Below are 26,830 nucleotides of genomic sequence, written 5' to 3' on the forward strand. Positions count from 1 at the left end.
TCGTGTCTTTGGGGGAAAAAAAGCAGTTTTCTGTGTCAGGCACAGATATTACCTGCATACTTGCCTAGCCACGCAGGCCTGCCTGTGTGTTCCTTTTTAGTGGTTTAATTGATAAAGCTGCAGCAGCTCACCAAAGCAAGTAGTTGAACATTTCCCGAAACTGAATGCTGGGCTATACCCCTCAGCCACGCAGCAAACACTCAGTCTTTTTGAGCACATCAACTGCACAGAAAGGACACCCACTTCCTCAAACGCAAAGAAAACAAACCCAGAAGCAGTGCTTGTTATCAGTGCTTTTCAGTGAAGCAGAGGCTGGGATAAAACGTGGCCGTTACTTCAGTGTCTCTGTATTGGAGTGTGACTAAGGCATTATCAAACGGGGACCGGCAAAAGGGCCAACTAAGAAGTCTATGGTACATCTGGAAAACAAAAGAGAAAGCTTAGCAGAAAAGAAGAAAGGTGGAAAAGGACTTGTATGGGGTTGCTTACAGACAAGCGCAAGAGGAAGTGCATTGGCAAATCAACCTCATTTTTCAAGTGAGCCCAGGAGGGAGTCAAAACAGGTCCCAGGGTTAGAAGACAAGTGTCACAGTTCAGACACGCTTGGAAAAATACCCCTGTTAAAAAGCAGAACAAAACCCTGGTGCAAAATGTCCCTCAAGTTGCCGCGGAATTGGGATTTCAACCTGAAGATGGATGCTGGAAAAATAGGTACTGTTATCATTTCTTTACCCCCTTAAATTCCTGCCCGAGTCAGTGTCCTGTCTGGCCAATAGATCTGGTGAAGTCACTTCAGCCTCTGGGCCTCCAGTAGGCCCAATCCTCAGGTAGAGCATATCAGCATAGCTCGGTGGATGTTAATTCACACTGATTCACACTAGCTGGGATCTGGAGGCCTAAGCGATGCAGTAGCATGGGATCTGAGAAGCTTGAGAGTGTTTCTCAAAGTTGCCTTTGCTTGGGTTCAGAGAGGCTGACAACACAGCGTTGTGCTGTCATTCTCTAAAGCCTGGTGCTGTCTAGACTGCTGAAAAAATGAAGGCTTACAATGATGATCTGGTTATTACAGGAATGTGAATGAGGAAATCTGACCTCTGACACTGACTCAATTGATTGGTGACCTTGGGCAAGTCACTTAGACCAACCTTTTCAGGTGGGTCCCACATTCAATGCTAAACACTCAAAAATCTGTCCTTGAGTTCTTTTAAAAATCTAGCTCTTTATTTCTGTGGCTTATCTCCCTGTCTATAAAATGGGGTTAATGATATCTTTGGAAAACACATTGAGAGCCTTGGATGTTGTGAATCTCTGAGGTCTGCCAGTGAAATAAGATTTGGGTATTGTATTAGTTTTATTCTGCCCTAAATGTGGGTGCTCTGTATAGTCATGTGCAGCTATGAAAAGTAGAAGGTTAGGTCCCAAGGTCGGGGCAGAGCCTACACTGGGATTTGAAACCTTCAAAAAATTGGGGTGTGGTTAGCTCACAGTATTCCGTTTGGCCTCTGAAAGTACAGAGGTTGCTACAAATTCTGTCTGGCTCAGATTCTGGTTTGGATACAGCTGCTCAGATGCCACAGTTTGGGCACGGTGGTATAAAGCCCTAGAATAGGGAACATCTCCTGCTGCTAGAGCTAAAGCCTGAGTTGTCTGGATTCTGGGGTTAGGGTCAGCCCCTTCCCTATATTGTTGGCGAGGTCATTTCTCCTTGATCTGCAATAAAATCATTTGATCACTGAGTTTGAGGCTGTGATATCTTAGACACCCTTTATACATGCAAACCTGAAAAGAAACCAGCGTGACACATTTCATGTTCTTTTCACTGATTGCAAAGCTGAGTGCTCTATTGGAAGGCAGAGCTGGCTAGTGGGGCCAAATAGCATTGTCTTGTGGCATTGGCCCTCTCCAGTTAGGGGGATCTCCTTGGGGATGCTCTGCCTTGTGGAAGGGGCTTTTGGGGGCGTATCCCCTCAGCTGTCTGTACAAGGCAGAGTGAGAACGAAAGCAAGAGAGAAAAAAGGGCCCCACGCCCAGAGGAAACAGTGACTCTGAGTCAGGTCTGCTGACCCACTTGCTTACATCGCCAGCCGCCTCCGATCAATGATCAAAGATTTCCTTTGTACCGAGAGGCTGTGCAATCGGCCACCTTTATTAGGCAAGATCCTGTCTTAAGGGACCTCCCCAAATCTCACATCTGTAAGCACAGTTTGGCGTCCCCTACATGAGGAGGCCCCTCCCTTAAGGAGCCAGTTTTCCCAGTCCCACTGAGAGTTTGTACTAAGGGACTCACCTGCCATGGGCTCTGATGCTAGGAGTCTGACTAATAAGATGGGTGAACTAGAGTACCTCATATTAAATGAGGAGATTGACATAATAGGCATCACTGAAACCTGGTGGAATGAGGAAAATCTGTGGGACACAATCATACCGGGATATAAAATATATAGAAAGGATAGAGCAGGCCGGGTGGGTGGTGGAATGGCACTGTATGTGAAAGATAATGTAGAATCAAATGAAATAAAAATATTAAGTGAATCAACATGTTCCATAGAATTGCTATGGATAGAAATTCCATGCTCCAATAATAAGAAATTAGCAGTAGGGATATATTACCGACCACCTGACCAGGACAGCGATACTGACATAGAAATGCTGAGGGAAATTAATGGGTAGCAGGTTTAAAACTAATAAAAGGAAGTTCTTCTTCACACAGCGTGTTGTCAACCTGTGGAACTCCTTGCCAGAGGAGGCTGTGAAGGCTAGGACTATAATAGAGTTTAAAGAGAAGCTGGATAAATTCATGGAGGTTAGGTCCATAAAAGGCTATTAGCCAGGGGATAAAATGGTGTCCTTGGCCTCTGTTTGTCAGAGGTTGGAGAGGGATGGCAGGAGACAAATCACTTGATCATGGTCTTCGGTCCACCCTCTCTGGGCCACTGTCGGCAGACAGGCTACTGGGCTAGATGGACCTTTGGTCTGACCCAGTACGGCCGTTCTTATGTTCTTATGATAACTGCCACCAGGCTGTGGCAGTGACAGCCACACTGGCTCTTTAGCAGGGTCACGGTGTGCAGCTACTGCTGTGAACGAACCGATACAGCTGTGCTCTCCTGACTCCACTAGGGATCTGGGAACATAAGACTGGAAGGGACCTCCTGGGTATTTGAATTGCAACAGGGTCCTATATAGCCCACAAACTTATGCTCCTTCTTGAAACTGACCCCCGCTGCTCCTCTTCGAAGGCTTGGGCCTGGGCCCTCTGAAAGGGAGGATTGTTATTTATTGTTGGCACCGCCACAGCACCTTGGAGCAAACCCAGAACAAGAGACATGAATTGCTGTTGGACTCTGCCAGGGATAAAAATCTACTTTGCCCTAACCTGGCAGCCCCAAGGAGAGGCAGCATGTTGATGGAACAGGCTTTTTGGAGAGCCAGCTGATCCAGCGTGTTGACAGCTCCTGTTTCATTACACTATTTACCTGCTCTGGTCAGTATACACAGCAGCGCTGGTTGAGCCATTGTGGCACGTAGTCCATATGGTATCGTGATTTCAGCACAAGACTCAGATGCCTGTTACTCCTGAAGTCCATTCCCAGCTCTGACACTGACTCCATTTGTGAACTTGGTCTCAGTCACGCTGCCTTTTGGTGCCTCAGTTTCCCTGTCTGCAAAGTGATAAACTCCTTTTCTCCTGGGATGGAGTGAGGGGAAATGCCATGTAGAGTTCTTTGAGCAATGGGTGTGCACAAGATCATGTGGTAGGTGCACAGGTGGGGTACTGGCTCCCTGACAAAGGGGTAAATTCCACACAGTGGTTATTACATTACTCCCTTGATTTCCCCTGAGCTGATGGAACCTCATAAATGATGATCTGGTCTCTGCCGTTCTAGGCTTGAATCTGAAAGCTTCTCCACCCTGCTCCCACCTGGGTCTCTTGCACATTCGGTGGGGTCTGTGTCTGCTGCACAGGCTCCTCTGCCCTCTTACTCTTTCATCTGAGTTTAGTAGCGATGGCTGGTACAGGCTAGAACCCTGGTGCCTTATTCATTTGGGCTGGAACTTGCCACTTTGCAGTGAGGACACTGCCTAATCCATGGAAATGCTCATAGTTCCCTACTGGCTCTCAGCCTTTCTGGAGTACTTCCCCTTTGAGGAGTTGAATTTGTCTTTCCGCGGGGATCAATTTAATGGGTCTAGTAAAGACCTGCTAAATCAAATGCTGATGGCATCCCCATGGACTCCGGTACTCCAAAACTATTTGTTTACAAAATCAGACATTAAAATACAAAATGTCATAGCAAATTGTTATTGAAAAATTGCTTCCTTTCTTATTTTTACCATATAATTACAAAATTACTCTATTGGAAGATAGTGTATTTACATAACAGTGAATAATATAAACTAGTCACTGTATGAAATTGTAGTTTGTACTGACTTTGCTGTGTAGCCTGTTGTAAAACTAGGCAAATATCTAGATGAGTTGATGTAGTAGTTGGAAGGCCTCTGTCTACCCCCTAGAGTACATGTACTACAGTTGAGAACCACTGTCCTAAGCCTTCCCAAAATTCTCCCCATGTGGCCAGAAGGACAGACAAGTTTTTCTACAATTCACTGGGAAAGAGCCACTGAGCGACTCAGCTCACTGCAGTGCAAAGACCCATGTGATATGGCCCCCAAAGTCCTTAGTGACACTCACAGAGGATTGCAACAGCAGGGAAGGTGCAATGACTTAGGCCTTGGCTACACTTATGCTGAGATCCATACTCCAGAGATCGCTCTTCGGGGGTTGATTTAGCACAGGGGTCTCCAGTCTTTTTAACCACAAGATGACTTTTTCAATATAAGTGCAATGTAAGATCTACCCCCAACCCAAATACCCTTACCCCAATTCTACTGGCCACGGTTCCCCATTACTAATCAATGGGAGCCACAGGAGCAGTGTCCGCAAGCAAAGGCACATGTGGAGATCCCCTGCTCTGCCTTTCTCGGGCTGCAGGGCCATGCCAGCCAGTTCCAGTAACTGTATCCATGGGGATAATGACTTCAACCACACCAGGTTAGGCATGTTAAAACTCACTGCTCGAAGAATTAAATGTAAGCATTAGAGACAAATGAAAGGATGAAATGCACAGACCAGTCACAAACGAAACATAACACACTTTGCAATCAGTAAAAGAAGTAGCAACAACCCCCCATGTACGTGTGGGGTCAGGGGATGAGAGGGAAGGACAGTGTGTGTTTGTGAGAGTGACAGAGATTTGCATTGCCAAGCTCCCTCCATCCCCCCCTCTCTGTGTGGCTAGAAGGTACAGAAGTGGGGGGAGGAGGGCACCCTGACATCAGCACCCTTCCTTTTCTCCCTCCCACACTCTGCACAGCAAGCAGGAGGCTCCCAAGGGGCAGTCCAAGGCAGAGGGCAGGAGCAGCATGACAGTGGGGGGAAGGGCAACTGAAGTGCCAGCACTTGGTAGTTTCCCAGCCAAACCCGTCAGGATCCCCTGTCTGCGGCTCCAAGATCTACTGGTAGATCCCGATCTACTGGCTGGTGACCCCTGATCTAGTGGGTCTAGTAAAGACGCACTAAATCAAATACTGATGGCATCCCCATTAACTCTGGTACTCCACAGGGTTGCAACGAATAAGGGAAGTCAATGGGAGAGTTTCTACAGTGGGGGATGATGGAGAAATTCGATTTAAGTTACTTTGAATCCAGCTACACAATTCTCATAGCTGGAGTTGTGGATCTTAAATTGAATTTCTGGCTAGTATAGACCTGGCCTCAGCCAATGCTTTGCAGTGCAGCTGCACACATCCTGGCTGGACTGATCTGAGCCCTGAGGACTCATCACCTGGGCTAACTCTGCAGTGCAGATGCACTCTCCTGAGGGCTGGGTCGCATACTTGCTGTGTGCATCTGAAGCAACAGGAAATGATTTCATAACTTGTAGCTGTTTCTCTGCCCACAGCATGAGCCGATGGAGGGATGGTACAGAAAGTATAGTTAGGACAGTATGGGTTAGTTAGTTGGGGTTGGTCCTGCTTTGGACAGGGGCTGGACTCAATGACTCCTGAGGTTTCTGCCAGCCCTGGGATTCTAGGATTCTAAGCCTTGTGAAACTGGCTTCTAGCAGAGTTAGCTGCTGGTGGTGCAACTCTGCTTCTGTTCTCCAGTGTTATTCCTTCAGTATCCCTACCTCCCACCTCAGCCAATTGCTGCACTCGCCTTCAGGAACAACTGACACCTTCTGGGGTAGAAACTGGGGGCTGATATTTACAAATGCATTTCCTTCAGCAAGACAAAGCCCCATAGACTGCAGTGGGATCAGGGTTTGGCTCTATTTCTGGTTATCAGTGACCATCAAAATAGAAGGTCTGGGCAGATTGACCTGGTGGCCCTCGGGTTCTTAATTATGTTTTTTTTTGGAAAATGAAAGGCAAATGTACATGCTTTATTTAAATGATTGTATTTTTCCCAAATACAGTATTATTTTTATGAAGCTAATTTTTATTTCAGATTTCTTTAAAAAGAGATGGTTAAAATTCCTTTGTTTAATATTTCTTAGTACATTTTTAACATGGGAATTTCATCCAGTATATTTTCTTCTTCATCCCTATAAACTCTTATCATTCCCTATTGTAACTCACACACCCATGGGTGTGGGTCACTGTCCCATGTAGTGGCACTGAGACCACTTATAGGGAGGGTCAAACTTTAGACAAGTAGGACTGTTCAGTTTAAAGTTGGACAGATGACTTGCTAATGATTTACCTGCCCATTGGTGTAAAAGTAGCAAACAGAAGTGGGTAAATATCTGAAACTAAACTCCATTATTTTGCAAATGAGAGATGGACAAACTCCACTTACCCCCAAAACCCACAAGCAGTCTCATGGCACCAACTTAGAGACTAACGCGTTTATTAGGTCACCAGCTTTTGTGGGTAAAACCCACTTTGTCAGATGCGTTGGAATAGAAATGACAGAATCCAGGGTATATATAACAGCAAAGGAAGTTACCTGTCAATGGTAGGGCCTGTGTTAATGAAGCTAATTAAGATGGATGTGTCTCATTCCCACATTTATCCTATTGGTCCTGCCAGTCCCTAGCACTGGCTCCCAGCCCTGCTGTACTGTGCCTGACTCTAAGCACAGAGCACAACTATTGGGGCTATTTCCATGTGACTAACTCCTCCTGCCTTTGTGTTCGATACAGAGCAACCCCCAGAAACATCAAACAAATAGCAGGGGGTTCTTGTTTGCCCATGCCAGAGTCCCAGTAAGAGCAGGGATCCTGCGTTTGTACAAGGACAGCACTCCAGTCCATAAAGTTGTCTATTACATGTGACTGCCGATTGGAAAATAATTACAACAGGCTATTTACTCACAGATGTATCAGCCATCCTTACCGGTCTCCTACCCATTTCTTAATTTCAGCTCATTTCTCTTTTAACTTCAAACAGGTTGTTGTCCAATAGCTGGCGGAGAAAGATGGATTTTCTCTGCTAAGCCTCAAGTGGGAAATACCCAGATTCCAGGCCTGACACCTTGGCAGGTTCCATTTAGCTCATACTCAGCCTTATGGATGGGGTTACAAATATATAAAAGGGTTTTATAATGAGAAAAGTGAACACCTGTTCTCCTTTTTCAGCAAGGGCAAGGTAAGGAGTAATCAACTTAGTTTTGCAGCAAGGGAGTGTTAAGTTAGCTATTAGGGAAAGCTTTCTACCCTAAGGATAGGTAAGCACTGGCATAGCTTATCCAGGGAGGTTGTGGAATCCCCTTCATTAGGAGTTTTTAAGAACAGGTTAGACAAACATCTGCAAGATGGTTTAGGTTCACTTGATTCTGCTCAGTATGGGTACATCTACACAGCAGTGTTGTTTCGGAATAACATAGTCTGCGTCTACACTACATAATGTCAAAATAATGTTGAACTGGAGGATTTACTCCAACCTCTGTAACCCTCATTGTATGACAAGTAAGGGAAGTTGGAGGAAGAGTGCTCTTCCTTGGACTTCCTGCTGTGTAGACAGCACCAAAAGCCGAAATAAGCTATTTCAACTTAAGCGATGCCATTGACATAGCTGAAGTTGCATAGCTTTGGGTATGTCTACACTACCCCCCTAGTTCGAACTAGGGGGGTAATGTATGCATACCGAACTTGCTAATGAAGCCCGGGATTTGAATTTCCCGGGCTTCATTAGCATAAAGCCGGCGCCGCCATTTTTAAAAGCCGGCTAGTGCGAACCCCGTGCCGCGTGGAACGAGGTGTACAGATAGTTCGGATTAGGAAGCCTAATCCGAACTATCTAGTCCGTGTCGCGTGTAGCCGCACGGCACGGGGTTCGCACTAGCCGGCTTTTAAAAATGGCGGCGCCGGCTTTATGCTAATGAAGCCCGGGAAATTCAAATCCCGGGCTTCATTAGCAAGTTCGGTATGCATACATTACCCCCCTAGTTCGAACTAGGGGGGTAGTGTAGACATACCCTTATTTTGGCTTTAGCCTTGCTGTGTAGATGTGCCCTATGGGAGTATGGACTAGATGACTTAGACTACCTCGGCTATCCTGCAAAGCTTCTATATTTCTATTATTCCATGGAGTTCAGGTCTCTTGATGGTTTGACACCAAAGCAATTTTAGGCCAGGCATTAATAAATGAGCAGAATTATAACAAAATCTGGTTGGGGAAAGCAAACTTTTCCCCCAAAAGAATTTCAATTAAAGCTTTGTGTGTCTTCATTGAAATATCCTGAGTTTTTGTTTGAAAACTCCAAAATTTGAAACATCTTTTTTTTTTAATGAAAAACGTCAAGAAAAATGTACATTTTCAGAAGAAGATGTACATTTCCCCCAAAAAGTCATTTTTCATTGAAAAAATTGATGGAATGAAACACTTCTGCCAGCTTTAATTATGCTCCCAGCTTGCCCCTTGCACCAGACAGGGCAGTGACCTTTAGGACTCACTGAGAATTCCCCTCCGTCAGGGGGGTTTCTAGCTCTGTTGTAAACCCAACTGGCACAAAGGAGAATTTGGTTCTAAGTCGCTTCTCAGGCAGCCCAAAAGGAGGCTGTAAGTTGTGTTGCTGAAGCTCTGTGCAGCAGCTATTGCCCTGGCACAGCTGCGACATGCCAGGAACTTTTGTTTCTTGCCCAGATATGTTAAAATAAAACATTGTGCTATGGTGCCAGTAACTGATGGGGCTTTGTTGCACCCTGAGGCCTTCCCAACACAGAAAGCTGTACTGCATTAACTGTGCAGTAGAGTTAAAGTGCTTTGTTTACTGGAAGGCTGGAAGCTTTTAATTTTATCCAAAGAATAAAGGTGTCCACACTGGAATGGTAAAAATTCACACCCATAATCACCATATTTTAGGGTTGCCCATGTTGTATTTCATATAAAAGGGGACTGTTTTCTTAGCATCCCGGCCACCCCCCTCTTCCTGATAATAATAATAATAATAATAATAATAATTAATAATATTAAACAGTATTCATCCACATTCCCCAGGAGTATTCTTTGCTGCTTTTGCAGCACTCAGCAGCTCCCAAACTTGTTGTGCAGAGATGAAAAAAGGGATGTCCCTTGTAATAAGGGACTATTGGCAACCCTCGTAGATTTTATAGCAAATCAAAAGATCAGATTTACAACCATACAAAAATCTGGCAGCTTCCCCAACAGCCAGCAGAGGGCACTGTGTAGTTGTAGGTGTGCATGGGCTGTCTGCACAAAGCATGGCATTACATGGGCACTTGTAATAGGGAGCTGTATGGCCAGTTGGCAGGCTTGTCACTGGAGGCCAGGGATGCACGGAGGGGCAGGGACATGCAGCAGTTGCTTATGAGTGCACAGCCGCAGCTCTGCAGAGGAGCTGAACTCAGAGGCACTGACTCATTACAACCAGGCCGGTGGAATTTTAGGCAGCCGAGAGGATCAGGGCCGTGGGTTTAACTCCTCTCTCTGTGCAGAGCACCTTTACGTTTTACAGGAACCACGGCAGCTCATTCACCTCCCAACACTCTGCTGGGTTCGGGGGTTTGCATGGCCCTCTCCTGCAGCACGTCTGTGGAAATACAGCCCTGCTTTGTGTGAGAGCACCCCGGTCTGGGGGACGATGGGTGTTGAGTGAATAGGCTGCCCTGATTCTTCCTGGCAGGGCACAGCACGGGTGGGTGCCCAGGGACAGGCCCATCCCTTCTTAGCTGAAAAGGCAGCGAGGATGTTTCGAGGGAAACAGTCAGAGGCATTTAACAAAAGGAAGCAGCTCAGAATGTGCCAAGCTCATAATTGCTATCAGCTTCCTTTTCACAGCTGTGGTGAGAAGTGGGCCGGGCCGCCCGCTGGAACCCTCCAGAGACAGAAGCAGAGGCAATGGTGCCAGGTTAGGCTTCTGGCTGGCAATTCAAAGCACAGGGCTCTCCACTGGAGGGAAGGAGATTAAAGGGGAAAGCTTTAACCAGGCCCTGTTTGCAGACCAGGGCCCTTGTGCACACTGGGGCCAGGGTCAGAGCTTGTGAAAGTGGGAACCTAGAGAACTGCTGGAGTTTCTGGTCTGAAATCTGCTAAGGGAGCCAGACCTCTGCATGGCTCTACATATGGAGTCCTGGCCTGAAAGGGGATGGAAACAGGGCGGAGAAATGCTCCCAGCCAAGGAACTCCCTACCCTAGCTCTACTCCCAGACCCCAGGGCTGGGGGCATGTCAGGAGGTGGCTGGTGGTGTGGGGTGAGACGGTTGGGGTGTGGTCGGAGTATACTGCTATTTGCTTCCTAAAGCCCCCAGGGGACTAAGTAAGCTAGAGTAGCCCTGACAGTCCAGCTGAGAATCAGCACCCAGCCCTTATGTGGGAGATCATCAGCCCTGCCTCCTTGACAATTGCAAATGTGCTCTCAGCCCAGTTGAGACACACTCTTCTGACCTGCCTGAAGGGCCGTGTCCACCTGCCTGCTTTCCCCGCAGCACTGCCACAGGCCAGCCACACCCCACTGGCTACCCAGGCTGTGTTCATAATCAGTGAGGGCTAGGTAAGCTAGTCCGCAGTGCCTCCGCTCGGGACAGACGACCTGCAGGACAGGTACAGGTAACAGTGCAGGATGTCCCTCACACAAGCAAAATAAAATCATAACTGGTGTGGAGAAAAGGAAAAAGTTATTGACTTGTTCCCATAATGTAAGAACTAGGGGGTCACTAATGAAATTAATAGGTAGCAGGTTTAAAACAAATAAAAATAAGAATTTCTTCTCACAGCACACAGTCAACCCGTGGAACTCCTTGCCAGAGGATGTTGTGAAGACAGGACTTTAACAGAATTCAAAAAAGAGCTAGATAAGTTCATGGAGGACAGGACCATCAATGGCTATTAGTCAGGACGGGCAGGAATGTGACCTTAGCCTCTGTTTGTCAGAGGCTGGAAATGGACAACAGGGGTGGGAGGACTTGATAATTTTCTGTTCTGTTCATTCCCTTTATTCCCTCTAGGGCACCTGGCATTGGCCACTGTCGGCAGACAGGAGACTGGGCTAGATGGACCTTTGGTCTGGTGCACTACGGCCGTTCTTATGCTCTTATGCTCAAACAATTATATCACAGCCCAGACCACTGATATGGCCACATGGCCCACTATAGTTTCTGTAGATTATAGGAATTGGGTGGAATGCCTTTAAATAGTTTGGGAGCCCTCTACTTTGGGGCTTCTGGTCTCTGTCTTCTAGAAGCCACCAAAACTGAACAGAGGTGCAGTTGGTGTGTGTACCTCTAAGCCTTGTATCTGTTATATATTTGAGAGAGAGAGAGAGAGTGTGTGTGTGTGTGGGGGGGGGGGGTTGTTTGTTCAAGAACTTCTCCTAGGACCACCAAATTTGGTATTCAGCTTCCTCTTATCATAACTTAAAACAGGGCTACTCAAGTGCGGAAGCCCTGGGGGCCACAATGATACTCACAGCACATGCAGAGGGCCGCAACTTAAGTGTGGTTGCAAACGTATGTGCAAATATATGCAAATATGTGCAAATAACTTTTCACACTGACAGGCATGAATACAAAGATTAAGGCAAGACTACACAACACGCAGGCCCCATTGAAGTCAGTTCTGCTGATATTAATAAAAGGCAATATTTACTCGATTTCCACCCACATGACAGCACTTTTAATGAACACTGACCGTCCAGGAATTTAACTACTAAAATGCATATCGACAGAAGGCCTTTGTGCAGGATGTCCCCAGTGGAAGCCATGTTCAAAGGATCCACCCGTGGGTCGTGTGTTGAGCCCCGTGTAAACCCAGATCACACTGCGGGCCACAAACAAATGAGTCGCGGGCCGCATGCACCCCACGGGCCGCTTGTTGTGTAGCCCTGACTTAAAACAAGGTCAGGGTTTGGTTGTGCCAGGACAATGGAATGCGCCTGGAAAGGGATCACGTCTCAGAAGACCATACAGAAAAGAGACAGAATCACCAAGCAGGTAAAAGGGGATGGTGCGGGGCACTCTTGGACTGCCCCAGCCTTGAGTAAACCACCCTCATAGGTGCCCTGTAGGAAGGGTGGGGAAGGCTGAAGCTCCCTCTGCTCCTATTCATACAGGAGTACTGCTGGCTTTTCCTCTTCCTGAAGGAGCCAGGGGAAAGTGCACAGTTTGCTGCATTCCTCACTCTGGCTGGGGAGTGCAGGGGGAGGACAAATGGACCTGGCTTAGCCAAGAGACATGCACCCTTCCCCAGCTTAGTGCCCCAGCAGCCATGGACTGGTGTTTCTCACCTGGCCTCGCTCCCCAGGGCAGCCTGTACACTGAACCCCCTCCCCAGCTCCTTTCCACCCAATGATTTCAATGAAGCCTGGACATTTTCATTTTATATTCCAAAAAACAAAAATTAATTGAGTTAAGGACCCAAACAAACACCTGGAAAATTTTCAGGGCTGCATCTAGACTGGCAAGGTTTTCTGCAAAAGTGGCTGCTTTTGCGGGCAAACTTGCCAGCTGTCTACACTGGCTGCTTGAATTTGCGCAAGAGCACTGTCAATCTAATGTAAGACTGTCAGTGTTCTTGTGCAAATACTATGATGCTTCCACTCAGAGAGAAGCCCTCTTGCACAAACACTTTTGCGCAAGAGGGCCAGTATAGACAGGTAAAAACTGTTTTGCGCAAAAAAGCCCCGATGGCAAAAATGGCGATCGGGGCTTTCTTGCGCAAAGCCACGTCTAGATTGGCATGGACGCTTTTCCTCAAAAAGTGCTTTTGCACAAAAGCGTCCGTGCCAATCTAGATGCTCTTTTCCGCAAATGCTTTTAACGGAAAAACTTTTCTGTTAAAACTATTTCCGGAAAATCATGCCAGTCTAGACGCAGCCCAGGTGCTTATATATAGTCAGTGAACACAGTTATCTGTGACCCAAATTAACTGTGGCTTCATCATCGTAGTGCAGGGCAGGAGGCAAAAGCATAACGGTTACTGACCAGGTACTCAGCATGGTGCAAGTGGGGTGCGAAGCGGGTTTGCAGCCAGTCATGTCACTGGCTGGCTACTCGTTCAGAAAATGTGTAGCATAGACAGGGCCTAAAGCTTCCCTGTTCAGAGATGTTAGGATATGTCTACAGTACCACCCTAGTTCGAACTAGCGGGGTAATGTAGGCAACCAGAGTTGCAAATGAAGCCCGGGACTGCTGGCCAAAACCCTTCGAATTTGTTTAGATCCAGCACAGCACAGCAATGCCTATTAGTAGATGGTAGATTAGCTGGCTGTGGAGATAGGGCTGCTGTTATCACTGGGCTATCTCTGCTGTTTCTACTGCAGTAGCTGCCTCTGCCTCTGAAATAAGACAGGGGAAACGCAGTGACTAGCATTCTAGAGACATGTGAGGGGTGTAAAGAAGTCATTAGTCAAAGCAGCCAGAGCTCATGGTCCAGTAATAGGCTTACTCTACAGCAAGGAAAATTCCAGTTAAATATTAAAGAGCTGCTGCAGAGCAAGAGAGTGGACCCATTTGCAGAGGGAGGTTTGAGGAATCACCATTCCTAGAGATCTGACAACTACATATGGGCTTGGAAAAGAACAATGAAAATGATGGGCCCATGCCTCCTGCTGGTCTTTGTGGCCGTGCACAGTGAGTGTCATGTTCATTAACATGTGTGGTTCAGTGGGAGCTAGAGAGGCCAGGGCTCCAGAGCTGTCTGTACACAGCGTGTCAGGCAGATCCTAGGTTATATTCCACATGGACAAGACCAACAGCGGGTAGGAGAAAGCAAGTAGCATTATCCCCACGGTAGAGGTGAGGAGCTGAGGAACAGTGAGGAGATGAGCTAATACACTGCAGATGAATTCACAGAGTGACTCCCTTGCATGCAGTACTAGAAACCATGGGCTCTCTTGCTAGAAATCCAGCTGGTCACATGGGCCAGTGCAGAACTATTGTCGATTCACACGGGTCTGCCTTGAGTAGATGTTTGTAGTGGGGCCTCTCCACTCCTGCTAAACGAGTCCAGGCTATTTGGGCATGGACAGCATCTTCCAGCTCTCTCATTTACTGCGTTATGTTAGCTCCTGGATGACGCCTATGATCGGGACTGAGCCATTGGCCCAGGGCTCATACTCGTCCCAGTGCTGTGCGTGGGAGCACAGTTCATTGAACAACAGAGACCGAGCGGTTTGAAGGTGGCCCAGTCCTGGTTTAACACATTAGAAGCAGTTTGTGGTTTTTCAAAACAAACATTTGCAAAACGGAATCTGCACTAGCAGGGGCTGCGCTCTCCAGACAGCAACATTCGGTTTAGTGGAGTCCGATTTTCACTGTGTCCAGCCCTCAGCCTCTAAAAATCCAACCCGCTGAGCACTTAGCATCCTCTGTGGGGCATGAAGCCACGTGCCCAGGGAGTGGGGATGCTGCTGTTAATGCGCAGGGTTTTGTTCGCAGGCTAGGAGCAGTGCTCCTGGGGCTTTGAGGCTGTAGTTTTCAAAGCGGGTCTCAAGGTGCAGCTACACTACAAAGGAAAACCCATGTTCTGCATCGCAATTGACTCAGGATCCTCAGCTCAGGCTGCAGGGCTAATAGTGGAGGTGCAGACCTTTGGGCTCCGGGACCCTATTTTTAGCTCCGTCCCACAAGATCTAGTCAATTGACCCAGGCTCTGAAACTTGGCACTGTGGGCCTTTCTTTGCAGAAGACATACACTGTAGAGGAGTCTGGCATTCAAATCCCATTGAAAGACTAACTCAAATCCCCTCCAAATCCATATATTGGGGAACTTCCCATAGCAACATATGCCTGCTGCAGGAACACAAGCCCCGGTTCTCTACTGCATCCCACCTTGAGGAGTCCTTTACACTTGTGCAAAGTGAGTGAGAAACAACAGAAATCAGACTGAGAGTGGTGTGCATCCACTCCACACAGTGCATGTGACTAGATAAGCTAAAAGACTTGCAATAGGCTGGTGTCTGTCTTGCAAGGACATAGCGGGTTCTGCTTCTGGAGGTGTGTTAACAGCCATGCGGGAGCCAGGCTGTATTCAGCCTTCACTGTCAGTCCCCTAAACTGCAACTCCCGTATAGGGGCTGGAACTAGGGGCGCTGGGGATGCGGTTGCACCCCTTGGCTTGAAGTGATTTCCATCAAGTACAGGATTTATAGTTTGGGACAATGGCTTTTAGCAAATTGTTCCAGCCCCCCGACACTCCGTGACCACAGAAATAACCACAAAGCACTTTCAGAAGCCAGGACACAGCTCAGTTCTTTGGCTCAACCTTCCCTCAGTGATTTTTGCCCCCAAAGATGCACAGTCACAAGTCCACAAGGGCAGGCACACACTCACATGTGCACCACACACGAACATGCCCGTTTCATGCCTGCACATACAGACATAGGATGTGCCTGCTCACAATGTGCACAAATGGAAACAAGCAGACAGACAGAAAACAAATCAAGTTGGTTTTGCTCCAGCTGGGGAAGTGAGAGAGACAGAGAGCGAAAGAGAGAGACAGAGAGAGAGAGAGAGAGAGTCATTTCTAAATGTTAAATGGGAAGCACTCAGATGGTAAAGGGGGCCACATCAGTAGATGGGCAACCAGAGCAACCGAGTGGCTCTGAAAGGCTGTGGAAGTCTTTAACCTTGTGGCAGCCTGCTTTGGTCTTGGCCAGAGTATGGGCTGGGCTTCAGTAGACCAAGGTGCTGTTCCTGGCTCTGCCCCATGTGCCTCAGTTTCCCCATCTCTGAAATAGGGATAACGATCCTGATCCTTCTTGATAAACACTAGATAGGAGCTAGATTTTATTATTTATGTTGCACTAATCAGTTTAAGGGAACGGCAAGAATGGTCCTGCCAACAGGAAATGGCTTTCGAAATGTGACTTATGATTCAGTGGGTTCAAGGCCTGTGTCACTCATAGCAGCTTTACTCTGCTGACCACAGTGGCCTTCTTCCCAATTTACATGGGGGTAGTGGGAAGAGACTCACGCTGAGAGAGTTAAATGCCCAGGCTTCCAGTCCGGTCCCCCAGTCTGACCTGCGGTGCTGAATGTGACACAGCTGGTGCGGTGCCGGATGACTGGCCCACCGGTGAAAATAACAGGAGCAGCAATAGTTTTCCTCTTTAGGAACCCATCACCCCAGACTGGCATTCAACAGCACTCCAAGGGGAACCTCTCAACATCAGGGCGGCATTGTGCCACACAGCTCTCTACCGTGCATTAGTGCCATCCCGAATAAACACTTTAAACCAGTGGCTCTCGACCTTTGCAGCCTCCTAGCAGCAGTTGGATTTGTCTTGGATGCCCCCAAGTCTCATCTTACTTCAAAAGTACTTGCTCCCCAAGTCAGACATAAAAATACTAACGTATCCCACACACTGTCACTGAAACATGGCTGACAAGGTCTATAATATACTTCCAGTTCCGTGTTAACCAGGCAGTGTATGAAACCGTAGTTGGTACTGACTGCTTGTGTTTTTATGCAGCCTATTGTAAAGCTATGCAAATATCTAGATGCGTTGGTGTTCCCCTGGTGTACCCTTGGCTGAGAACCAGTATTTTAAAACACTTTTTGAAATGTCCCCCTCTCGGCTGAGTCTTTGTTTTTGGATGGGTTTAAACGAAACAGTCCCTTACAGGAGCTAATTATTTTCTCCTCTCTCTCTCGCTCTCTCTCTCTCTCTCTTGTGAGACAATAACTCCCACGCAGGAAAAAGGAAGCATATTTTGACAGATACTGCAGCCACTTCCTTTAAAAGCCTGTAGCCCATTGGCTTTACGCAGGCAGAGGGGACAGATAGCTGCCTCTGATCCGTGCAGTTGATTTTAGGTTTTACTTAACTCCATTTGAAGGGACCCATGTTCCATGCTACAGCTGGTTTTCCCCTAATGAGACAACCTTGAGAATCTCTGCCTGAGGGCTCCTTTGAATCCCATGTCCCTCTGCCAGTATGTGTCTGTCTTCCTTTCTCCAGCTCGTTCCAGGAGCATGATGACTGGGGATCCCATGGCGGCTTGTAACTGGATGGCTTCCCACAACCAGCTGGAGCGGCCCTTGAAGATCGGCTGGCTGAAGAAGCAGCGCTCCATTGTCAAGAACTGGCAGCAGCGGTACTTCGTTCTTAAGGGCCAGCAGCTGTTTTACTACAAAGATGAGGAGGATGCCAAACCCCAGGTACAGTCAGCGCAGACCTCCTTGTTGCCTTGTAGCCATCCTCTACTTGTGGTTTGACCTGAAAGAAACTGGCTAAGGATGAGGTCCTGCAGGGATGACAGAGGGGAGATGTTTTTTGCCAGGAAGGATGTAGCCTTGGACAGCCTGGCCCCTGCCCTACTGATATTATTATTGTCTTTCCATAGCACTGTGGAGTCCTAGTCCTGGACCAAGACCCCATTGTACTAGGCTCTGTACGAATGCTGACCAAAGAGTGGGCCTCTGCCCCATGCTGTTTACAAGCTACGTCTCAGAGATTGGATACATATCAGTGGTGGTACAGACACACCAGTGATGGTGTACAAGGAAACAGTGAGACGGTACTGGCTGGTAGGACAGGCAGTGGTCTCAGCACACCAGGGCCCTAACCACTGTCAGGTTTTTTGTGGACACTGTGGCAAAAGAGAGTTTTAAGGCAGGTTTGGAAAGAGCATACTGACTTCATTTGCAGATGTCTCAGGGGAGCGTGTGCCAAGAAGGAAAGGGGCAGGATGCAAGAAAGCACAAAGCTGCCTGTTGGAAAATGTAACAAGTAGGGGATGGAGGCTGGCATGCTGGGCTGATCCGAGGTGGGGTTGATATTTTGATAGTGAATGAGAGGTGATAGGAAGGGTGGGGATAGGCCGTGAGGGACCTGGAAAGGCGGCTTGTTGTGATAAAGAAGAGAGAGGCGGTGATGGCTGGTATTGTCCAAACAACAGGCCAGGAGAATGAACTTAGCAGCTGCATCCTGCATGGACAGGAGAGAGGCCAGACTGTATTTCTCAAGGCCAGAGAGAAGGAAAGAGCAGAGCTTGAACGAGAGGCTCAGTGATACGAATGGGCAGGAAAGGCGTGATGCAGGCAGAATTGGAAAGATTTAGACACAGCCTGGATGGAAGGCTCTAGACGGGGGTTGGAGTCCAAGCTGATGCCCCCATTCTGGCCCTGAGTAATGGGTAGGCTGGTGGTGTTGCTCGCAGGGACTGAGGAAGATTACGAAGACAGGTTTGGCCATGCTGCAGCTGAGTTGACAGCTGTGAGGAGAAAGCCACTTTAGCATCTGGCTCCAGCTCCTGCCTTCGGGTGGCTCAGCTCTGGGATTTAAGTTTAGGCCGAGCCTTGATGGCGAATTCTGTTCTTTCTGGCTATGAAAGTGGGAGCGGGGGTGGGGGCAGGACCTTATTGGCTGTGCAGTGAGGCAGAATGATTTATACAGCAGTGTTTCCAAAAACACACCCTGGGCTTTGTAGGAAACGTATGGCCCAATGTCCAGTGCTACTAGAACCCTGGCACCGGGGGCTGTCACCAAAGCCATAGGAGACCTGACCATTCAAGATGGCTGTGGGGAATAAGGTGAAGAAGAAAGGGGCAAGAAAGAAAGCTTCCAAAAAATTCAGGGTGAAATTCAGTCTGATTATTGCACTGCAGGGGTGACCCTTTAGGAAGGAAATCCCTTGTGATAACGCCTAGCAATCTGGTGCATTTCAAGGCCAGGATATTTGCTGCTCAGAAATATATTAGCTCCCAAAGGGTTTATTGTCATAGCCAGAAAATAGGGGGGAAAGCTCAGAATTTGCATGTTTATGCCCTGCGGATGTTTATCCCCTGTCACTAGCATCCCTGCCCCCCACCACATCCTTTGAGTGCACAGGAGGTGTTAACAACAGCTAATATTTCAAACAGCCTTTGAAAAGCCATGGCTGCACTGGGACAGCTCACAATTCATTTGCATGGCCACATGCGGGGGTGGGGAGATTTCCTGCTGGTCCATTGAGGCTCAGCTCCCTTGGCTTCAAAGGTTTCATCTGCTACTGCTGCTGGCTAAAGGGGAACAGCTCCAGTGACTCGCTGGCATTTCACCCACTGGCTGCAGGATCTTTCCGTTAAAGGAGCTGCCTGATGCCTGGTCATGGAACCTGCTTAAATCCCCTGTGAGTGACACAGGAATGGAACGTCACAGACCCCAGGGAAGTAAAACAGCTACATGACTCTGCCCCTTTGTATTGCTCCACATCTCCTCTGGGGAGGGCAGATGGAGCTGACTGCTGCCTGAAGACAGCTGGGCTACTGATCTCCATCACCTAGAGCTGTGGTGCCCTCCCTTATTGCTACCAACCCCTAAGCCCAAGCTTGTATGAGCCAAAGGGATTCTACATATTGTAAATGCAATTTAAAATCGCCTGCATTGCTTTCCATTTTAAGTGCAGTTTGTTTTGTGTGTATTTAGATAGAAACGGCCTATGTACAGCAGTGTCTGTTTTCCCACTTGTGTAAGCTAAAGTGATGCAACTGTGATGACACAGTGCTAATGTGTTGGCTGTTGGTATAGTGTGTTGAAGCAGGCAGCAGGCCTTATGAAATGTTCTGGTGGGCTGTGTCCAGCCTCCGGGTCATAGGGTGAGGAATATCCCCACCCGGCATGGTGCCCTGTCTTCTATCCCGATGGATACACAAGCTGGATACATCCATCAGCTTCTAACATCGACCTGTAATTCAGGTGCTGTCTCCAAACCATAAGCCAAATCCCTGGTTCAGTAAATTACACATAATAATGGCTGATCCCTGGTACAAGCAGAACTGTTAAAAAATATCAATTACTTTGTGGAGGAAATTTTAAAAAATATTTTTTTTCAATTTTCTCAAAATGTCCTGCAATTTTTCTTGTTGCTTTATCAACAGACATATTTTAGGTTTCTGAAAACCCATTTTCACTCAACTAAAAGTTCATCATTTTTAACCAAGACTGATTTTTTCCTGTTGTTTCCCCCCAAGCAAAACAAAAAAATGTTGCCTTTTTTGGTGAGAAATGTAAATGAAAATTAAAACGTCCACAATTTTTGTGACCCCCCCGTTTTTTGGTTGAAACTCCTTTATGATGACAAAATTCCTGTCAGCACCAGAGAGGAGTCTTCAACTGCTTCCAGGCTGAGCACTGAAACGGGCAGAGCTACCCAGGGGACATAGAGATATTACTCCCAGTCATTTCATAAGAACAGAAGAGCAGCCAGACTGGGTCAGACCAAAGGTCCATCTAGCCCAGGGTCCTGTCTGCCCACAGTGGCCAATGCCAGGTGCCCTAGAGGGAGTGAACAGAACAGGGAATCATCAGGCAGTCCCTCTCCCGTCACCCATTCCCAGCCTCTGACAGAGGCTACCTGTCCGGGCTAATAGCCATTGGTGGACCTAACCTCCATGAACTTATCTAACTCTTTCTTGAACCCTTGAACTGTGCGTCCGTATTTCTGTGGAGAACCTCAGCCTGCCGCAGGAAAGGTTCATTATTAACATAGCACCTCCTGGGTTTATTCCTTTCCCACTGCCAAGCTGCTGGATGCACTCTCCATTAGGTCTGTAAATCACCATTACAATAGCTATCCGGTTAAATGATTCAAATTATACCATTTAACGGGTTAATCAATGGTGGGCCAGCACACGGCAGGCAGGGCCAGTTCTCACCTGCCCCCCTTGGCTGAGTTAGAGTGGCTGCCAGCTGCTGCCCCAGTGTGTCTGGGGTCCTGCCTGGCTGGTAACTCCACATGGCTGGTCCAGCCAGTTACCAGGTAAACATTCCAGTAAGCCTAAGGCTTAGTGGGTAACCGGGTAATCGGCTAACCTTTTACACCCCTAATCTCCATGTGGCCTGAAAACGTGGGCTCCATAATTAGCTCCCTTTGCAGACATGGGACCATCTCCTAAACCCGCCCCTCCCTGCCCCCACAGCCCAGTGAGGCACGCCTTCTGCTGACTCATGCAGTTATTGAAACATCCGGGTCTCATGTCTGCCAGCCTGGGTCCACATCCTTTTTTAGGCTGGACATGTGATCTGATGAAGCGGGCGCAAGAGTCATGAGGCTGATGAGCTAGGTGATACCGAGTGACACAGCTCCTGCAGTCTCCTGCCCAATCAGTTTGAAACTGCAGCTTCCCTAAAACTGGCAGTGAGAGAATCCAGGCTAAAGGAGCCGTTTCTCAGACTGTCTCACCTAGTGCTCAGCCAAAGAGACGTGGCTCTAAATATCCAGCAAGCTGGAGGTACTGCCGAGAAGGGTCTGCCAGTCACGGTGGCTCACAAATTGAACGAGAGTCAATGACGTGGTTCTGTTGCCAAAACGGGCTCTGGTCAGTCTGGGATGTGTTAACACGAGTCTCGTATGTAAGACACGGATGGTAATTGGCACACTCTCCTAGGGCAGGCACTGGTGAGGCCTCCGCTGTGTCTAGTCCTGGGCATGATGCTTTAAGGAAGATTTGGACAAATTAAACGGAGGCAGCAAACATGCTGAAAGCTTAGAAAACCTGACCTGCGAGGAAAAATTAAAAAACTGGGCCTATGTTTAGTCTTGGGAAATAGAACAAGGAGGGTCTTGTTAACAGTCTCCAGACATGTTTTCAGTTGTTATAAAGAAATGGTGATCAAATGTTCTCCATGTCCACTGGAAGAAGTAATGGGCTTGATTGGTAGCAAGAGAGTCACCCAGGGTATGTCTACACTACCCTCCTAATTCGAAATAGGAGGGTAATGTAGTCATACCGCAATTGCAAATGAAGCCCGGGATTTGAATTTCCCGAGCTTCATTTGCATAAAGCTGGCCGGCGCCATTTTTAAATGCCGGCAGTTCAAACCCCGTGCCGCGCGGCTACACGCGGCACGGAGTAGCTAGTTCGGATTAGGCTTCCTAATCCGAACTAGCTGTACTACTCATTCCACGAGGAGTACAGCTAGTTAGGATTAGGAAGCCTAATCCGAGCTAGCTACTCCGTGCCGCGTGTAGCCGCGCGGCACGGGGTTCGAACTGCCGGCATTTAAAAATGGCGCCGGCCAGCTTTATGCAAATGAAGCCCGGGAAATTCAAATCCCGGGCTTCATTTGCAATTGTGGTATGACTACATTACCCTCCTATTTCGAATTAGGAGGGTAGTGTAGACATACCCCCAGGTACTAGGGCAGTGGTCGCCAACCTTTTTAAGCACTCTTTGAATTTAAATGCAATCCAGGATCTACCTCAGATCCAAACACCCTTGCCCTGCCTCCTTCCTGCCCCTTCTCCAAGGCCCCACCCTGCTCACTCCATCCCCCCCTCCGCCATCCTCATTCACTTTTATCAGCTGGGGGCAGAGGGTTGGGGTGCAGGGGAGGGGGTGCAGATGCTGATCTTGGGCTAAAGGATTTGGAGTGTGGGAGGGGTTCTGAGCTGAGCCTGGGGAAGAGAGTTGAGGTGCAGGAGGGGGTTCAGGGTGCAGGCTCTGGGAAGGAGTTTCCATACACAGGGACTCAGTGCCAGCAGGGGTTTGGGATGCGGGAGGGGGTTGGGGTTCAGAATGCAGGGTCCAGCTGGGCACTGCTTACCACAGGTGGCTTCTGGGTGGTGGTGCAGGGTGCTAAGGCAGGCTCACCCCTACTCTGGCCCTGCACCACTCCCAAAAGCAGCCAGCAAACTCTCTCCCTCCCTGCCCCCCGTGCTCTGTGGAGATGGGGTACAGGGTGTGAGGAGGGGCATCCTGACATCAGCCCCCCATCTTCCTGTGCCCTGCACAGCAACAAGGAGACTCCCAAGGGTGGGGGGCAGCTCCAAGGCCAAGGGCAGGAGCATCACGGCAGTGCTGCAAGGGGCAGATGAGGTGTTGGACCTCCTGGCCAACCCAGGCAGGGTCACCTGTCAAAAGTTCCAAGACCTGCCAGTACACTGGTTGGTGACCATTGGACTAGGGAGAACTTTTTATCTCTAAGGGGAGTTAAACTCTGGGACAGGCTCCCAAAGGAGTGTGTGAACCTCCAGCCATGGAGTGAGGTTTTAAGAACAGGTTGGACAAACGCCTGTCAGGGACAGCCCAGGTTCACTGGGCTCTGCCTGAGCACCAGGGGCTGGATTTAATGATGGCTGGAGCTCCCTTCCAGCCCAACGGGCCCATGAGCGTTACATCCGTCACTGCCAAGGGCTCTTTATTTTGAAATGGCTGACTCCAGGCTGTTGCTGGCTTTGTTTCCAGGGCTGCCTGTTTCTGCAGGGAAGCACTATCAAGGAGGCAGCTGGCAACCCAGAGGAAGCAGGGAAGTTTATCTTTGAAATCATCCCAGGTGAGCACCGTGACAGCACAGAGATCTCCTGTGTGCTTCTTGTTTCGCATGCTTATAGCTCGATCTGCTGCCCTGGCAGGGGGGCGGCTCACGGAGAGTCTGCTGAACATTCTGGAGGAACGGTTTTCAGTGAGAAAATGCAGTTTTATCAACATCTGCATATTTTGTGGGAATGATCCATTTTGGGTGAAAATGTTGATGGAAAAAGTGTCAAAATGAAGAGTTTTGACTTTCCCATCTCAGTTCAGTGTATCTAAAATAGAATGTCCCATTTCATTGGATTTCCTGTTAACTCCTGGGCTCTTAATACACAGCTGTTCTGTGTACAGGCCTGGGGGCAGGGAAGGGGGCAACTGCCCCAGGCCCCGGCGATTCAGAGGGGCTCAGGGCTCCTGGCTGCAGAATCTGGAGCTCTGGGTTCTTTACGTCTCCTCAGGACGGTGCTTGAGATGTTCTATGTGGCGCTGAGGGCTGGGGCGGGGACTCAGCACCGAGCTCTGGGTGGCATTGAGGACTGGCTGCACCAGGAGCACGGAGCGGGACCCCACACACCCTGTCCAGGGGCCCGCGAGGCTGCCGGCCCCCGGCCGTGTGTATCACACTGAAGCCCAAAGAGTTTCTTGAGTCGGTGCGAAATGATGAAAACTGCTGCAAGCACGGGCAAGTGCCCTTTGGTTCAGACCCTCACCAGCTTCAGCCATCACTGGGATCTGCAATTTGCTGCCTCCCAGTGATTACTGTCTTAGCCATTTGATGTTACAAATTACCCTCAGGCAGTAGCATGGGCGTTCAGCTGCTATCGTTGTAATGTTATTTTCAATCGTCTATTTTATTGACATGTTATATGTAATAGTCTATATTATATTATGTTTCAACATTACTGAAATGACATGTTGCCAAATTTAAATTTTTCAGAATTTTCATTTTGCAAGAAATTTCACAGTTTTCATTTCAACTCTGATTTAGAACAAAAACCAAATTTGAAATATCAGGATTTCCAGTGGGACAGAAATTCCATTTTCCAGCCAGCACTGCTCCCTGGGAGATGAACTCCAGGTTCTTGACTGGGGCTTAATTTGGGTCTAATTAAAAATGACTAGTTTCAATCGGCCATGTGTTCTTCACTTGTAGTTCTAAACTGATAAAGAGCTGCCTTGCAAAAGCTGGCTGCTTTTCACTGGTGCTAAAGGGAGTCTGGACCGTATGCATAGGGCCTGATTGTTGTCATATGAACACCAGGGTAAGCCAGGAAAATCTGGAGCAACACTGGTGTTGGGAAGAGAGTCAGGCCCAAGCTTTGTAAGTCACATTGGGAGAAGGTACCAGGTAAATGCACGGAGGGAAGACAGGGTTAATCTTCTGTTAATACACTTCCTTGGTGGAATGCTGTAGTGATGGAGAGTTGATACAAACAGCACATCTCCCTAAGCTCATTTTACATCCCATAGAGCAGTGTTTCCCAACTGGTGCTCCGGGGAACCCTGGAGTTCCCAAAGCAAAACTAGGGGTTCTGCGAGGAGCCGGCACGCCCCCGCCCTCTCTGAAAGAGAGAGAGAACCAGCCAGCCAGCAGAGGCATGGGCGGCGAGTTGTATGGGTTCATGGTGCCCATGCTCCACCAATATTTGGAGCTGGAGCAGGCCCCAGCCCTCCCGCACGTCCTCCCACCCCGGCCCCAGAGCATCTCTTCCCCAGCCCCATCCCTGGCCCGTCCCTGCCGTGTACAACCTTCACTGAGCTCCCCCTTGCTGGCTGCTGCTGCCCTGCGCGGCATGCTCAAACCGGTGGGCAGGGAGATGCCTGGGCATGACGTAACGTCACGGCCCGGGATTTTAAAAGTGCTGGGTGCTGTGTTGCGCCGCACAGCTGAGTTGCGGGTTCGGAGTCCGGGGACATAGCGCAGACTTCAGCCCCACAAAGTGGAAGGCAAAAGGTAGGGGAAGGGGAAGGGCTGGGAGAGGAAGGGGCTTGTGCGGAAGGGGAAGGGAGAGGAGGAAGAGAGGGGAAGGCACCAAAGGGACAGGGTAGAGGAGAGACTCTACCGGGGGCCAGGTGCAGACAATGAGGAAAAAGGCAGGAGGGGAGGTGTCAGTTGGAGGGGAACAGGGTGATCTGGGACGGGAGAGGGCAAGGGCATTGGGGACTACAGGAGGGAGAGGGAGATGCTGGGAGAAGGCTTGAAAGAAGGGGGGGGCATGAGGAAGGCCGGGATGGAGCAAGTCATGTGTGAGGGGCATGAGGGTGGTGAGGGGGTGGGCATCAGGGAAAAAGAGGGCAAAGGAGGAAGAGGCAGTGAGGGAAGGGGGAGGCACCAGGAGGGTGCAGGAGTAAGAGAAGGTACAAGTGCCAGGGGATTCTGGGGGTGAAGCAGAAGGGCAGACACCTGCAGGGGAGGGACCAGCACCAGAGGAGAGACGCAGGGCAGGTTTGTACAAGGAGGTGTTAGGAGAGGGGATGAGGAGGGGTAGCTCACATGATCAGAGTGGGGCTACTGGAGGAGTGGGCACAGGGAGGAGAGAAGGGCTGGAGGAGTGGGGCAGGTCACAGGAGGTCTGAGGGCAGGAGTCCGGACAGCAGAGGAGGGTGAGGAGTTGGGGGGCAGCAGGCACCAGGGGAGGTGATGGAATAAGGGAAGAAGACATGGCAGCAGAGAGAAAAGGTAAAGGTTTAAAAATATTTATTAATAACTTGGGTGCCTCAGTGGTACATCCAAACAAGCCACATGAACTCAGTACTTGCGAGCTGTGCTTTTGCACAAGAGCATCTATAGCAGTGTGGACGCTCTCTTGCCCAAGAAAGCTCTGATGACCATTTTAACCATAGGGCTTTCTTGCACAAGAAATTCATGTTGCCTGTCTACACTGGCCTCTTGTGCAAGAACAGTTGCGCAAAAGGGCTTATTCCTGAGCGGGAGCATCATAGTTCTTGCTCAAGAAGCACTGATTTCATACATGAGAACGTCAGTTTACTTGCGCAAGAACACGTGGCCAGTGTAGACAGGAAGCAAGTTTTTGCACAAGAGCGGCTGCTTTGGTGCAAGATCGCACCAGTGTAGACACAGCCAAGGGGAGAGTGGGAGGGAGGCAGGTGCAGGGAATCAGCACTGGCT

General features: G+C 48.8%; 1 protein-coding gene across 2 annotated transcripts in view; it reads left to right on the forward strand.

Moving 5' to 3' along the window:
* The first annotated feature begins 220 nt into the window (after nucleotides 1–220).
* ARHGAP25 (Rho GTPase activating protein 25) overlaps nucleotides 221–26,830 on the forward strand; it is a 54,787-nt gene continuing 28,177 nt past the window's right edge. For both annotated transcript variants that reach the window (XM_006110791.4, XM_006110792.4), the window contains exons 1-3: nucleotides 221–711; nucleotides 17,426–17,625; nucleotides 23,635–23,722. In XM_006110791.4, the coding sequence (XP_006110853.2) occupies nucleotides 411–711; nucleotides 17,426–17,625; nucleotides 23,635–23,722 (589 nt within the window). In that variant the 5' untranslated portion in view covers nucleotides 221–410. The remainder of the gene's footprint in view (nucleotides 712–17,425; nucleotides 17,626–23,634; nucleotides 23,723–26,830) is intronic.

The sequence above is a fragment of the Pelodiscus sinensis genome, chromosome 28 (genome assembly GCF_049634645.1).
Source record: "Pelodiscus sinensis isolate JC-2024 chromosome 28, ASM4963464v1, whole genome shotgun sequence".
Taxonomy (NCBI): Eukaryota; Metazoa; Chordata; order Testudines; family Trionychidae; genus Pelodiscus; species Pelodiscus sinensis.